Source organism: Oncorhynchus mykiss, chromosome 11 (genome assembly GCF_013265735.2).
Source record: "Oncorhynchus mykiss isolate Arlee chromosome 11, USDA_OmykA_1.1, whole genome shotgun sequence".
Lineage (NCBI taxonomy): Eukaryota > Metazoa > Chordata > Actinopteri > Salmoniformes > Salmonidae > Oncorhynchus > Oncorhynchus mykiss.
In genome coordinates, this window is record NC_048575.1 from 61,740,008 (window position 1) to 61,752,925 (window position 12,918).

A 12,918-nucleotide genomic window follows, 5' to 3' on the forward strand; every position below is an offset into this window, starting at 1 on the left:
TGTCGTTCCCTCCTCACGACTGTCTTAATGTGTTTGGACCATGATAGTTTGTTGGTGATGTGGACACCAAGGAACTTGAAGCGCTCAACTTGCTCCACAACAGCCCTGTCGATGAGAATGGGGGCGTGCTCGGTCCTCCTTTTCCTGTAGTCCAAAATCATGTCGTTTGTCTTGATCACGTTGAGGTAGAGGATGTGGTAGAGGTAGTTGTCCTGGCACCACACGGCCAGGTCTCTGACCTCCTCTCTATAGGCTGTCTCATCATTGTCGGTGATCAGGCCTACCACTGTTGTCATCAGCAAACTTGATGATGGTGTTGGAGTTGTGCCTGGCCATGCAGTCAGGAGGGGACTGAGCACGCACCCCTGAGGGGCCCCCTTGTTGAGGATCAGCGTGGCGGATATGTTGTTACCTAGTCTTACCACCTGGGGACAGCCCGTCAGGATCCAGTTGCAGAGGGAGGTGTTTAGTCCCAAGGTCCTTAGCTTACTGATGAGTTTTGAGGGCACTATGGTGTTGAATGCTGAGCTGTAGTCAATGAATTGCATTCTCAAATAGGTGTTCCTTTTGTCCAGGTGGGAAAGGGCAGTGTTGAGTGCAATAGAAATTGCATCATCTGTTGGGGCGGTATGCAAATTGGAGTAGGTCTAGTGTTTCTAGGATAATGGTGTTGATGTGAGCAATGACCAGCCTTTCAAAGCACTTCATGGCTAAAGACGTGAGTGCTACGGATCAGTAGTTATAGGCAGGTTACCTTAGTGTTCTTGGTGTTTCTCCTGATTTATCTGAGCTAATTCAGATGATAAATCAGACTTGGGCCAAATCAAGGTGGACTGGCAATCTTTCAGACAATTGAGAAACAGTTGTACTATCTCGATTTAAAAAAAAGCTAAATCAAACTATTTTTAAAGCTCTCTCTGACTCAGGTGGTGATCCTTCTACATTTTGGAAAACAGTAAATGCCCTGAAGTGTTCAAATTCCTGTTCTTCCCTGCCTAAGCAAGTTTTGTCTGACTCTGGCATCATAACTGAGAAGAATGGGATAAGTGATACTTTTAATCTCGGCAGGCTTTTTATTTGAGAGAAACGGTGGTGTAGTTGACCCTGTTCAGTCAATCGACTGCTCTTCCCTCTGCCAGCCTCTAGCTGCCTCGATGGTTAACCCGTCAACTTCTAGTGAATCTTTGTTTTCATTTCAACAATTTACTACCTGTGATGTGCAAGATGCCTGGATTGATGGAGAAAAAAAAATCCACTGGGGCTGATATACTTGATCCATTGTTGCTGCAGCTCTCTGCCCCCCTGATTGCTGAATCATTAACCCATATGTTTAACCTGATGATTATATCTGGTACTATTCCCAAGGTTTGGAAGGCGGCCCAGGTACTCCTCCTTAAATAAAGGTTAAATGATTATCACCCTATTTCTAAACTTTCTTGCCAACTAAGATATTACAATCCTTGATTCATTCTCAGCTTTCTTTCTTATCTTAGAAATGTATTCTAAATGTACATCAGTCAGGTTTCAGACCAGGTCCCTAGTTATAAATGTTGTGGTTAACTGTATGTATAAAAGGCAACATTGTGATGCCCTTTTCATTGACCTGTCAAAGGCTTTCGATACTATTGATCACTCACTACTAATTAAGAGGCTTTCCTCAAATTGGCCTCGACCAGGCTGCATGTAACTGGTTTAAAAATGACTTGACAGATATAACTCAATGTGTATCTACTGATGGTGTTAAATCAGGTTTCCTGGATATTACGAAAGGGGTTGATTCTGGGTCCTGTACTTTCTGTTTACATTAACAATATCTTGTCTGTAAGAAATTGGAACCTGCACTTGTACTGTATGCTGATGATACTGTTGTGTATGCTATCGCCTCCACGGTTGACCAGGCTCTACCGTCTGCCTTTATTGTATTACAGAAACACTTTTTTGACCTGAAATTAGTTTTACCTGCATTCAGTACTATGTATATGTTGTTCTCTAGAGCACATACAAATAAGTCTGATTTTAAACATACAGAACATCAAAGTATTCAGACCCCTTGACTTTATCCATATTTTTTTTTACGTTGCAGCCTTATTCTAAAATGGATCGAATTGTTTTTCAATAATAATTCAGGGCTCATCTGTAAAATACACCTTGGTCTCTATATGACTCCCTGATAAAATACAATCAAATAAATAATTTAAAATAAAAGTCTGCTATAAAGTGCACTACTTTTGACCAGGGGCCCATAGGGCTCTGACTAGCACACCCCTGTAGGAGCAGATCTGTCAAATGGATATAATAACCTGTATTTATAGTATTTACTTACACTGCACTCTTCTGTTTCAGTGAAAGGGGAGGCTTACAGAGTACTACGATTTTGTCAATCGTCTTGACAATCGCTACACTCCATTGGACAGGGCTCCTTTGACTCCACCCCCAGCGCTGCTAAATCCACTATTGCCAAACACAAAGGACTGGGATGCTCACACCTGATAGGCTGATGAACTAAAACAAGACACAAATGGAATTACATGTCAGACCTTACCAAGTGATGTTAGAGCATGTCAGTGAAGTCCCTCATGGCCTATAAAGAAAAGCATATATAGAAGATATACATTAATTTGAATGTTTTCATTTTCCTGCTGACTAGAAGTTATTACACTTTCTTCATAGTAGCTGGTTGGATAATAAACATTTAGTGACATCTTGGCCATTGCAGAAGTGTAACAGTGACATGGAAAACATGGATGAGCCTCGACTCATGCTGTTAAAAGAACAGATATTATATTCATTCTGAAACCACCAAGCCAAGACCAAGCTAAAGACTCATTGGCTGGTATGTTGAAGGTACCAAACCAACCAACACATTGCTATTCATTCCAATCAGACAGGATGAAAGGAGCAGTTTGAAGGCTGCTGTCGACCTGAGAGGAGATCCGGTCAATCTTCTTGGATTTTTAGCTTCATTGAAGAGGATGGCGATATACACTCGCCCCTGTCAAAATGGCACTTTGGATGTTAGTTATGATTGTAATAACTATTTTTCCTTGACGAACGTTGGATTAGTGGAATATGCACACCTATGTATGTCATAAGTACAATGGTAGATTTTTTTTGATGCACAGAAACAAATTTTATAGGGAGGGGTGTCAACTGAAGATTTCTCAGGATATCCTTTGATACTGAAGAACGAGTGTGTCCTCTATTGTTAACTAACCTGTAGTTTGCCTCCATTTTAGACAGAATGTGTCAGATCTATGATTATATATAGTTTGCTGAAGATAAATATTTTAATCACTGAATGTGAAGAATCCTATAAATAAAATGCGTTCCACTTGTTTCTTTTCCCAAAAAATCTTGAATATCAGTTGCAATCGATGCTTTGTTTAAAAAAAAAAAAAAACAGTACTCTCCATTTCCCTCATGTAAAAACAACTGCAGAGTAATGACTAAGTAGAAATGTAAGTCTTCATTTGTGTAGCGTAACAATTTTAATTTACAGAACATTGCCCAAATGATAACACTTCAGACGTACAACAGAAATATACAAAGCGTGTCAATTCCTCAGACAAAATTAAAGGCTTAATGCATTCTTCAGCTGATGTCACTCCTCTGATCATCATGGCAATGTTGTTTCCCCATGGATTCTATGACCCCTCAAGCTGAGTGGAGGATTCTGACAAAAATGAGGTAAGAAATCCTGTGAAATGCTGACCCCAGTGTAGTGTCTCTGGTCGTATGATACTGTAACAGACTTCTTCCAGGGCTCATCCTGGTGTTTAAGGCATGACAGGTTAACGAGGGATGTGAAAAAATATGGCCACCCCATCTCCTCAGCCGTTGAAGCGAATGAAGAGGTCCATTTGAACACCCAATGCTGTGGTAGGTACATTCAACAAATGACATCCATACATTCAGTTGGTTGTCATAAAGGTCACCTTACTTTGAAAACAGGCGAGTTATGTAGTTCTTCCAATTCCAGTTTGCCAACATCCTTTACTTTACATACACTGGTAAACTAATGTCTCCGTACGATCCTTTACAGCTACTGTATAATGGTGTACAAAGCTTTAGACTCCAGGGCAGGTCGTCACTAGGAGAGGACAAGACGAAGGCTAGCCAAACTCAACACACTACTCTCCGTCTGTCTACTTGCATTCTTTTTGTAGTAAAATTAGCAGCATGAAAACAGTGGTTAATGCAAACAAAGTATAATTGGAAATGTACAAAACAAATTTACAAAAAGCAAATAATTGGTTCAATTGATTCAAAATATTGCCATAGAAATTCTTGAATTTATATACAAATACATGGACAGTTTGGTTGTTTTTGTCTCAGGTGGCTAGCAACTACTGGTAGAATAAAGCCCTAAACCAGTTTCTAGTCATTTGATACAGATATTTCATCATGGGTTATATAGTTTGGAGCCATTCTGGTAGACGGATTAATGGGTAATGTAGTCTGTGGGAGCCCCTTGAATGATCATAAATGTAGCCATGTCTCTTCAGGATTAAATGTGTTCCCGCCTGAGAGAAAAGGAGATGGAAAGTTACCAAAAATAACAAAACTCACAATGATCCTCAACATTGATCTGATTTAACAACTGTACTTGTGTGGTAGAGTGTAATTAAATATTTATTGTCTATATAGATGTCTTTAGGCTTGATCCAGCAATGCTGTCTGGAGGCGGCGTATGGAGGCTGTGACCCAATTGCAGAGCCTCCAGAGGCCAAATCGAGCTCCGTACAGTGATGTTGTGCACTTCCCAATTCATGTAACAATGCCGAAGGCTTCGTATAGCTCCACATTGACATGATTGGGTGATGGTAGGTCCTGTATAAACAAACTTCCTTGACAACAGATCTGCGAAGCACAATAAGTATGAATGCCCTGACTTCTACAGAGGCCGTATCGCAGTAAATGCTGTACGGCCATTGCATATGCAGAGCCTTTTAGAGTGGGTTTGAGTTCGCTGCTACCTGTAGAGGTTTAAAAGAGGATGGGTTTCCCACTGGTCTTCTCCTGGACGTAGCCGGTGAAGCGTTTGAGGAACTTGGGGTACTCCCTCTTGGCCACAGCTCTGAGGACTGAGGCAGGGGCCCAGCCTCCAGGATTCACTAGGGAAAAACAACCACTCAGTCACTATATATATTACACGGTGTGATAAAATCCCTATACCAAACCATTAATCAACATTTAACTTCCATAAAGCAGCTTGTATTTGTACATGGTCCAATAGGTAACAGAAGAAAACAGGAGAAGAAAAAAAATGTAGGTGGATAAACTTGACCAGGCTCATATGAAGGGACCTGAAAGAACTTGGGTTGCTGTACTCACCGTTGGCCACGTAGGTGATCTTACAGAGGATGTTGTCCCTGCTGATCTCTTTGTTGCCCTCTGGAGGGCTCACAAGGGTCTGGCAGATCATGGCCACGTTGATTTTCGCACGGACACACCGGTTGGTGGGCTACAGAAAGAAAGGAATTGATGAGAAGGTAAGAGAGCAGTAGCCATCCCCCCCCTTCCAATTCAACATTGATCCCTAGCTCTATGCCATCATATATTAAGAGCATGTATGGCAATAAGCCCTTTGTGTCTGTGGAACTCACCTGAGCGTTGTTATGATCCACAGAGAAGTTGCAGACCAGCCACGTGTCTGGGTCACTTTCATTGGTTGCCAGGATCTTCCTGATAGCGGATAGGTAGAGAACGTCCCTCTGAGAGGCTGGCCATACTCTCTGAAACACAACCATTGGCTGTCAGTCAAACATGACGAGTCTTTAGACAACCCACATGTACAAGAGCCTGACACACTAGGGTGAGCCTGAACTCCAGAGGTATGATTACCTTGTGTGTCTGGTAGACTATAACAGCATTGTCTGAGAGCGTCTCCACCACGTTGAAGTTTTCAATAGTGGCTGGAAGAGAAACAGACCAAGACTAGACAAATCAACAACAATTCAAGACATTGATTGTGTGCAAAGTAACAAAATAAAATGATGACTCTAGTCTAAAAAGAATCTGATGACGATAGACTCACTCTCCCAGTCGTTGCGTACGTCCGTGTCCCAGAAGTAGTGGCATAACTCGTGTCCTGTCACACCCTTCACTGCATGGGTGGCCTTCAGAGGGTCCAGGACGATGCCGTTCTCCTCCACCTCTCTCCTGTACACCTGAGATAGCAGACAGTCACATGCATTAGCCATTATAGACCCATATTGGACCCGTTTACAGTGTGAGTGAGCAGAGCGTGTTAAACTCATCACTGTAGGTATAGTCTTCAATACTAGGCATGCAGGGGACAGTGTGTCTACTGTAGTATCTAGTTATGGTCGTCTATATCCTCATCCTCACCTTCATCTCACCCTCCTCCACTACCAGCTGCCAGTTGGCGTCTCCACCCATGTCCTGCAGGGAGTATGTCATGTGATTCTGGACCACCTCCTCCACCTGACACAGACACATCACATGTAGCAGGGCCTTGAGTCACTGTATTTTACTGTAACAGTCTGTACTACAGGCTGTTATTAGGAGACAGAGCATCACTGTCAGGGAGAATGTAAGGTACAGTATATTCAGTACACTGGGGTCCATGCCTGCTCATGCAGAGAAAGAGGTTACAACAGGAATCCAGTCATGCATTGCAGCATCTGCTGAGGTCAGCTCAGACCAAACAATGGATGGTGACCAGGGGCCTGGTCTCAGCTTTACTCTTTTTAATGCTGTGGCTAACTGAATACTGGCACATAGCTCCTCAAGGAAACACGGCCATTTGTTTTTTTTGCCCCTTTTTCTCCCCAATTTCATGATATTGAGTTGGTATTTACAGTCTTGCCCCATCGCTGCAACTCCGTATGGACTCGGGAGAGGCGAAGGTCGAGAGCCGTGCGTCCTACGAAACACAACCCAGCCACTGCTTCTTGACACAATGCCCGCTTAACCCGGGAAGCCAGCCGCACCAACGTGTCAGAAGAAGAAACTCCGTACATCTGGCAACTGTGTCAGCATGCATGAGCCCGGCCTGCGACAGGACGACGCTGGGCCAATTGTACGGCGCCCAATGGGTCTCCCGGTCGGCTGCGACAGAGCCTGGACTCGAACCAGGATCTCTAGAGGCACAACTAGCACTTCGATGCCGTTCCTTAGACCACTGACACAAATTCTAGAACTGTTGATTATTGAATCTCGGCCCCTGACCACCCGTTTTTTTGTTTTGATTGTAGAGAGCGCCATCAAGTTATAGCCAGTGGTTGTAGCAAGCTCCACTTCCCGCCATTGTAAATAAGAATTTGTTCTTACCTAGTTAAAGGTTACATAAAAAATAAAATTCCCCTGTCCCAAATGTGTAATTCACACTCCAACCTGTGAAAGTCAGCAATACGCTACAAAGCGTTTAGTCTGCCGGAAAGCTAAAACAAGAAGAAAAAGTTTAGCTAGCTAGCTACTAGGGGTGGGTAGCTAGTCCTGTGCTGTTTTTTCCAAACAGGACAACGTGCGTTGATCACTGCAATGAAGGTCTGGCTACATTTGACTTTTCACTCAGTGTCTTACGGCCTAGCAATAGCGGTCTATTCTGTTAAAAGCTGTCCATGCCACCCAAAAAGCCAACTTTGTGCAACAGGAAACTACATCTGTAGCTAGCTAGCCAGTAACGAGCTAATTGGCTTGGGCAGTATGCCATATATAACATATGGAATAGCCAGGATGGTTTTTCAATACCATTGAAACAATTTACCCCCCCACAATTGCTCTTCACCCAGGGGTGCTACAATGCAGGGTGTTGGGAAAAGCAGAAGGTACATTTCCCATTATAAGCAATGGACAATAAAGTATCTATTCCCTCCATGTTATTGTCACAAGATGTCTCAATTGCACCACTGTTCAAGGATTCCATGTATTGTATGGCTACTATTTAATTGTGCTATGTAAACTCATATTGTATATTCAGAACAAATAAACTGAGTTTCTTACTATGCCTACCTACATATTTGACACTGTGAAAGACTAAATGTCTACCTACTTCTGAGTATTATTGTGAATGAGTTGTGCATTACCCCGGCCAAACCTTCCCCTAACCCGGACGACGCTGAGCCAATTGTGCGCACCCTATGGGACAACCGGATGTGATACAGCCTGGGATCGAACCAGGGCCTGTCGTGACCCCTCTAGCACTGAGATGAAGTGCCTTAGACTGCTGTGCCACTCGAGAAATTGGGCTTACATGTAGCTTAGTCAGTGTATGGGACTTCTCCATACACTAAGCTACATGTAGCTTAGTCAGTGTATGGGACTTCTCCATACACTAAGCTACATGTAAAACCGTTTCCGTTTTTTTACATGTTGAGTTCTCTGGGGCAGCTAGCTAGCAGGATGTATAGTGGGGCCGCGCATTCTAAATTAGTTTGTTTACGTTCCAAAAAAGGTCTATAGTTAAATCTACATAATTTTATTTAATTATTGTATCTAAGCGGCCTTGTAGCTCAGCTTGCCTAACTGTGTGCATTGATAAATTCAACTCCTAATGATTTTGCAAGTGGAATGTTGTTGAAAATGGATCCATTCAAGGCAGCTCTGGACAGTGTAAAGACAGGTTTCGGAGGGAGGGAACACGAGTGCATCAGAAAGAGATGGAACGACACAATGGGTATAGGACAGGTCATCAGATAGCGTGGAAGAAGGTGAACACAGCCAAGATCAATGTATGTATTACAGTTCCTAGTCATTCACATGCAGTCAGTCTCAGCCAGTAGAGTGCAGTGTAATGTGCATTCCCAGGAGGCAGGTGGCACTCTGTTCTCAACACATACAGTACCTGCATGCTGAATCTGTGAACATCTGAGGCACTGACAAGCGCGGCGGAGAACAGGGAAAAGTAGCTATGGGGCTATGCAGCAGAGGGGGAGGAGGGGAGAAAGAGTGTGTGGGGTGGGGGGTGGGGTGAGATAGGGGGAGAGAGAGGACAAACGGAGAGAGAAAGAGAAATAACAGGTGAGTGAAAGAGGGGAAAGGTAGAGAAACATCCAGGGAATGAGACCAGGCATGCCACCACACATGAAAGACTAGCAGAGAGGGATTACCACCCTTCACTACATGAAAGGGATTACGCAAATCAAACAGACTAAATCATTACGAGAGATCACTGTAACTCAGTGAAATTGTTGCATGTAGCGTTTACTGTATTTTTTTTCTCAGTAGTTCAGTTGTCATCCATAATTATCGGTTATACAATAATTGACAGCTCTACCTACACACACGTAAATATGACTGTCACCGATATATACAACACATGCCATAGTCAGCATGTATCAAAACTCCAATAGAAGTTCAGTTGTTATGGTTTGTCTCTAAAATCCTTTCCTCTCACTATGAAGCTGTTTCACTGTAACAAACCTGCCAGTACTATTGGAGCCTTCTGATCTCATCTGTAGGCTACATAAGAGACACCTGAGATCATGTGTGTGTGTGTGTGTGTTGGTTTGGGACTCTACAACATGGGTATTCTTGCTGATCTACTTGCTCTCTTGCGTGCGTGTGTCTCTGCACTCCTGACAGGTTGTTTTATGGTGGTGTCTTTATGTTCACATAAGGAAATCAGTCAATTGAAATAAATTAGGCCCTAATCTATGGATTTCACATGACTGGGAATACAGACATGCATCTGTTGGTCACATATCATTTTTTTTAAAGTTAGGGCCGTGGATCGGGAAAACCAGTGACCACCATTTGCCTCATGCAGCACGACAGATCTCCTTTGCATAGAGTTGATCAGGCCGTTGATTTTGGCCTGTGGAACGGTACAGTTGAAACTGGGATTCATCCTTGAAGAGTACACTTCTCCAGCATGCCAGTGGCCATCGAAGGTGAGCATTTGTCCACAGAAGTCGGTTACGGCGCCGAACTGCAGTTAGGTGAAGACGATGTCAGCATGCCAATTGCACGGTTCCTCAACTTGAGAAATCAGCTTCTTGATATGCCACAGCTGTCCAGTGGCTGGATTATCTTGGTAAAGGAGAAATTCTCACTAACTAGGCAGTTAAGAACAAATACTAATTTACAATGATGGTCGAAGCTGGGCTAATTTGTGGTCACAGCCAGATTTGATACAGCCTGGATTCGAACCAGGGACTGTAGTGACACCTCTTGCACTGAGATGCAGGGTCTTAGACCACTGCGCCACTCGGGAGCCCATGAAACCTTCATGTTGCATTTATATTTTGGTTCAGTATACATTCATTTCAGGAGAAGGGGCGATTCAACTTTGTATCTTAGTAGATATTGGTTCACCCAACAGCAGTCTATTTTTACATGAAGTGAGTAAAGTTGATTGGCATTCTGCTCGTAAAATGATTGTCCGGAGGAAAAACTCATTTCCAAAAGTTAAGTGGTCAAAATCATTTGTTATTAAGACAAGGGGGGTTACCAAAACTGTTGTATTCATTATGTAGTAGGTCATTTTCAGAGGCAAAAAATATATATAATATCAACAATCTACAATAATAACAATTATGAAAATAACCGTGGCCATTTACATTGCATTGGGAATGTATTCAGACACCTTGACTTTCCTAGTTACAACCTTATTCTAACATTAATTAAATAAAACATTTCTCAATCTACACACAATACCCCCTAATGACAAAGCAAAAACAGTTTAAAAATGTTAGCTTAATGTTAGTTAGTTTAAATGTTAGTTTAAAATAAAAGATAATAATACCTTATTTACATAAGTATTCAGACTATTTGTTATGAGACTCGAAATTGAGCTCAGGTGCATCCTGTTTCCATAGATCATCCATGAGGTGTTTCTACATCTTGATTGGAGTCCATCTGTGGTCAATTCAATTGATTGGACATGATTTGGAAAGGCTCACACCTGTCTATATAAAGGTCCCACATTTCACCGTGCATGTCAGAGCAAAAACCAAGCCATGAGGTCAAAGGAATTGTCCGTAGAGCTCAAAGACAGGATTGTGTTGAGGCACAGATCCCCAAGAACAGACTGACCTCTATCAATCTTAAATGGAAGAAGTTTGGAACCACCAAGACTCTTCCTAGAGCTGGCCACCCAGCCAAACTGAGCAATCGGGGAAGAAGGGCATTGGTCAGGGAGGTGACCTAGAACCCGATGGTCACTCTGACAGAGCTCCAGAGTTCCTCTGTGGAGATGGGAGAACCTCCCAGGACAACCACCTCTGAAGGACTCTACCAAATCAGGCCTTTGTGGTAGAGTGGCCAGACGGAAGCCACTCTTCAGTAAAAGGCACATGACAGCCCATGAGAAACAAGAGTCTCCGGTCTGATGAGGCCAAGATTGAACTCTTTGGCCTGAATGCCAAGTGTCACGTCTGGAGGAAACCTGGCACCCTCCCATGGTGATGGCAGCATCATGCTGTGGGGATGTTTTTCAGAGACAGGGACTGGGAGAATAGTCAGGATCGAGGGAAAGATAACAATAAACAAAGCAAAGGACAAAGAGATCCTTGATGAAAACCTGCTCCAGAGCACTCAGGACCTCAGACTGGGCCGAAGGTTCACCTTCCAACAGGACAACAACCCTAAGCATACAGCCAAGACAACGCAGGAGTGGCTTCAGGACAAGTCTCTGAATGTCTTTGAGTGGCCCAGCCAGAGCCCGGACTTGAACCCGATAGCGAACATCTCTGGAGACCTAAAAATAGCTGTGCAGATACGCTCCCCATCCAACCTGACAGAGCTTGAGAGGATCTGCAGAGAAGAATGGGAGAAACTCCACAAATACAGGTGTGCCAAGTTGTAGCATCATACCCAAGAAGACTTGAGGCTGTAATCGCTGACAAAGGTGCTTCAACAAAGTACTGAGTAAAGGGTCTGAATACTTATGTAAATGTAATATTTTTTTAAATATCTAAAAACCTGTTTTTGCTTTGTCATTATGAGGTATTGTGTGTAGATTGATAAGGGGAAAAAACAATTTAATCCATTTTAGAATAAGGTTGTAACAATTTTGAAAAAGTCAAGGGGTCTGAATACTTTCCGAATGCACTGTACATCCATCAAATTGATTTATAAAGCCCTTTTAACATCAGCCGATGTTACAAAGTGTTATTCAGAAACCCAGCCTATATAAATGACAAATATTTGTCACCCGAATTTTAATAATCGTCACAACCCTATGTTTGTGTGTGTACCTGTTCGGCAAAGCGGTGGGTTCCGATGGTGGAGTATGTGTCTCCAGGAGGAACTGGGGTCAGTCTGGGTTTCCTCACCTTGTCTGACTGACACTGAGAACGTACAGACAACTCTAATTATTCTCACAATACACTCAGTTGTGTAATCCCAAAACGATCACACCTGTAGGTCTAATATCTAGATTCTAGATCTGAAAGGAAAGGACATGTTCTCTTTGTTATGCAAGGAAGGAAAATCCGCCACACAGACGTTTCACATCTATACAGAATGCCGGCAGGTGGGAACTAGCGAGCAGAGTAAAATAGTAACGTACCTGCTCCTCTATCTTGTCTTGTCTGTCCAGGGCAGCTTCCACCGCATCAAAGAACTCATCCTCCTTTATGAGGCTATTAGGACCCTCCTGTAGAAACAACACCATGACAAGGTACAACTCATTACGACAGATGTACTGTTTCCACGATGTACAAACTAGTAGCCAAATCAATGTCATGCAACAGGAATCAATGTCCCGCAATCTGACTGGTATATACCCACTATGACTAATACAATGGCATAACCATGAGCTATAATGTCAATTTTATAGTATCTATCCTTATAAGCAAGTGGAAATAAATATTTAGCATTCTTGTCTCGTGTCACTTCCTGAGTCATTACTAAGTCAGATACCTATGATAACTCATGTGGATTGGTTGCAGTATTCATCGTCACTACAGGTGGAAGTGTCAGGACAGTTTTGGCAGTTTGAAAGGTTAG

General features: G+C 42.9%; 2 protein-coding genes across 10 annotated transcripts in view; one reads left to right on the top strand and one right to left on the bottom strand.

Annotated features, from left to right (window-relative positions):
• The window catches only part of LOC110536168 (phosphatidylinositol 4-phosphate 5-kinase type-1 beta), a 68,951-nt gene extending 65,616 nt beyond the window's left edge, over positions 1–3,335 (top strand). For all 7 annotated transcript variants that reach the window (XM_036936045.1, XM_036936041.1, XM_036936046.1 and 4 more), the window contains one exon: positions 2,344–3,335. In XM_036936045.1, coding sequence (XP_036791940.1) covers positions 2,344–2,346 — 3 coding nt within the window. In that variant the 3' untranslated portion in view covers positions 2,347–3,335. The remainder of the gene's footprint in view (positions 1–2,343) is intronic.
• Positions 3,336–3,465: 130 nt separating this feature from the next.
• Positions 3,466–12,918, bottom strand: part of LOC110536167 (ceramide transfer protein) — a 41,505-nt gene continuing 32,052 nt past the window's right edge. For 2 of the 3 annotated variants that reach the window (XM_021621764.2, XM_021621763.2), the window contains 10 exons: positions 12,479–12,565; positions 12,165–12,257; positions 8,810–8,881; positions 6,352–6,447; positions 6,038–6,170; positions 5,845–5,915; positions 5,607–5,735; positions 5,335–5,464; positions 4,977–5,114; positions 3,466–4,523 (listed from right to left, as the gene is read on the bottom strand). In XM_021621764.2, coding sequence (XP_021477439.2) covers positions 4,987–5,114; positions 5,335–5,464; positions 5,607–5,735; positions 5,845–5,915; positions 6,038–6,170; positions 6,352–6,447; positions 8,810–8,881; positions 12,165–12,257; positions 12,479–12,565 — 939 coding nt within the window. In that variant the 3' untranslated portion in view covers positions 3,466–4,523; positions 4,977–4,986. The remainder of the gene's footprint in view (positions 4,524–4,976; positions 5,115–5,334; positions 5,465–5,606; positions 5,736–5,844; positions 5,916–6,037; positions 6,171–6,351; positions 6,448–8,809; positions 8,882–12,164; positions 12,258–12,478; positions 12,566–12,918) is intronic. The other variant, XM_021621765.2, reaches the window with a different exon arrangement.